Below are 1,681 nucleotides of genomic sequence, written 5' to 3'. Positions count from 1 at the left end.
CAGCTTGTCTGTTGGCCTCAGACACGGTGTCTGCTGGTTTCAGACACAGTGGGTCTTGAAGGAAATTGTCAAACAGCCCTTTAGAAACCAATTAACCCTTGCCATACCCATAGACCATTATTCTAATTCATATCTACTTAACCTACAAGTCAATTTCCAAAAGCAAATCTCTAAATATCATTTTCTAGCCATCAACTTCCACTAGTAACGAATTGTCTGTTTCACTGATGGGAAGTGATGTGTATGTTGGGTACAGAAGCCTCTGGTATGGGACTTTTGTTGCAGAAGGTTTTCCTTAGTGCTCCCTTCACCTCCTGGTTCCTCAGGCAGTAAATGAAGGGGTTTAGCATTGGGGTGACAACAGTATACACAACTGAAACCAATTTATTCAAATCAAAAGGGTGAATTCTCTTGGGTCTTGCATACATGAAAAGAGTTGCTGAGAAGAAAATGACGACCACAGTGAGATGGGAAGTACAGGTGGAGAAGGCTTTCTTCCTTCCCTGGGCTGTGGGGATGCACAGGATGGTGGCAATGATGCAGACGTAGGAGATGATGGTGATGGAGAGTGGGACCAGTAGGATGATCAAGGCCAGGATGAAGTCCACTATTTCTGCTGTGGTCATATCAGCACATGACATATTCAGTAAGGGGCTGATGTCACAAAAGAAATGGTTGATGATATTGGGACCACAGAATGACAGCCGGAAGATGAAGAAAACTTTCAGCATGGAAGCCAGGAAACCAGTTAGCCAAGAGCATAATGCTAGCTGCACACAAAGGTGGCGGCTCATGATGGCCAGGTAGCGCAATGGGTTGCAGATAGCCACATAGCGATCATAAGCCATGACAGCTAGGAGGATGCACTCTGTGCATATGAGGGAGCTGAAGAAATAGAGCTGGGTCATGCATCCTACAAAAGAAATGCTCTTCCTTTCAGACAAGAAATTCACCAGTAATTTGGGGATTGTGACTGAGACATACCAGGCCTCTAGAAAGGAAAGGTTGCTGAGGAAGAAGTACATAGGCTTGCAGAGGTGATGGTTTGTTTTGATCAGGGCAATGATGACCAAGTTCTCCAGAAGAGTCAGAATGTAGGCCACCAGGAATATCACAAAGAGCAGCACCTGTATCTCTACAATGGTTGGGAATCCCAGGAGAATGAACTCTTGGAATCTGGTGCTGTTCTCCCATTCCATGGTGACAGACCAGAGTATCGGAGGGAAAGTGCAGAAGAAGAGGAAAATGTGAAAGAATTGTAAAAAAGCAAAGCCAACTAAAAAAGAAAGTAGTAGAAAGAAAAATGGTCAATAGAAGAAGAATTATAGAGATAGAAAAAAGAGGAAGCAAGAGGGAAAGGAGAAAGAACAAAAAGAAGGAAAATTAGAAAACAAAAGGAAAAATAAAGTTAGTTGGTTCAGAATAAATACATCATTCTGCAGACACAGATGCCCGATTTATTATGATGCTTCACAGTGGGCACATCTACATGTGAAATCAGTGTCATGCAGTAAACTCTGGAGCCATTTTCCCTGGAGTTTATTGCTCTCAGTTGCAATATTTACACACTGGCACTGAAGCACGTTGAGTTGGGGCAGTGCAGCCCCAACTTGCAGGGAGTCCAAGGGGTAAATGGGGCATCAGGGCAGGTTGTGTGAGGGTCAGAGCCTGGGTGGCTTAT

The 1,681-nt window shown here is 44.0% G+C and overlaps 1 protein-coding gene across 1 annotated transcript; it reads right to left on the bottom strand.

Annotated features, from left to right (window-relative positions):
- Positions 1-221: 221 nt before the first annotated feature.
- Positions 222-1,199, bottom strand: LOC102573995 (olfactory receptor 6B1). The gene has a single exon (XM_006274606.1). It carries the CDS (start codon positions 1,197-1,199, stop codon positions 222-224), a length of 978 nt encoding a protein of 325 aa, XP_006274668.1.
- Between the last annotated feature and the right edge of the window lie 482 nt (positions 1,200-1,681).

The sequence above is a fragment of the Alligator mississippiensis genome, chromosome 7 (genome assembly GCF_030867095.1).
Source record: "Alligator mississippiensis isolate rAllMis1 chromosome 7, rAllMis1, whole genome shotgun sequence".
Classification (NCBI taxonomy): Eukaryota; Metazoa; Chordata; order Crocodylia; family Alligatoridae; genus Alligator; species Alligator mississippiensis.
Note: the sequence above shows the minus strand (reverse complement) of the source record. Positions and strands in the feature narration are given on the sequence as shown.

Excerpts from the sequence above, each read along its gene's own strand:
- LOC102573995 (XM_006274606.1), bottom strand. The coding sequence starts at position 1,199 with ATGGAATGGGAGAACAGCACCAGATTCCAAGAGTTCATTCTCCTGGGA.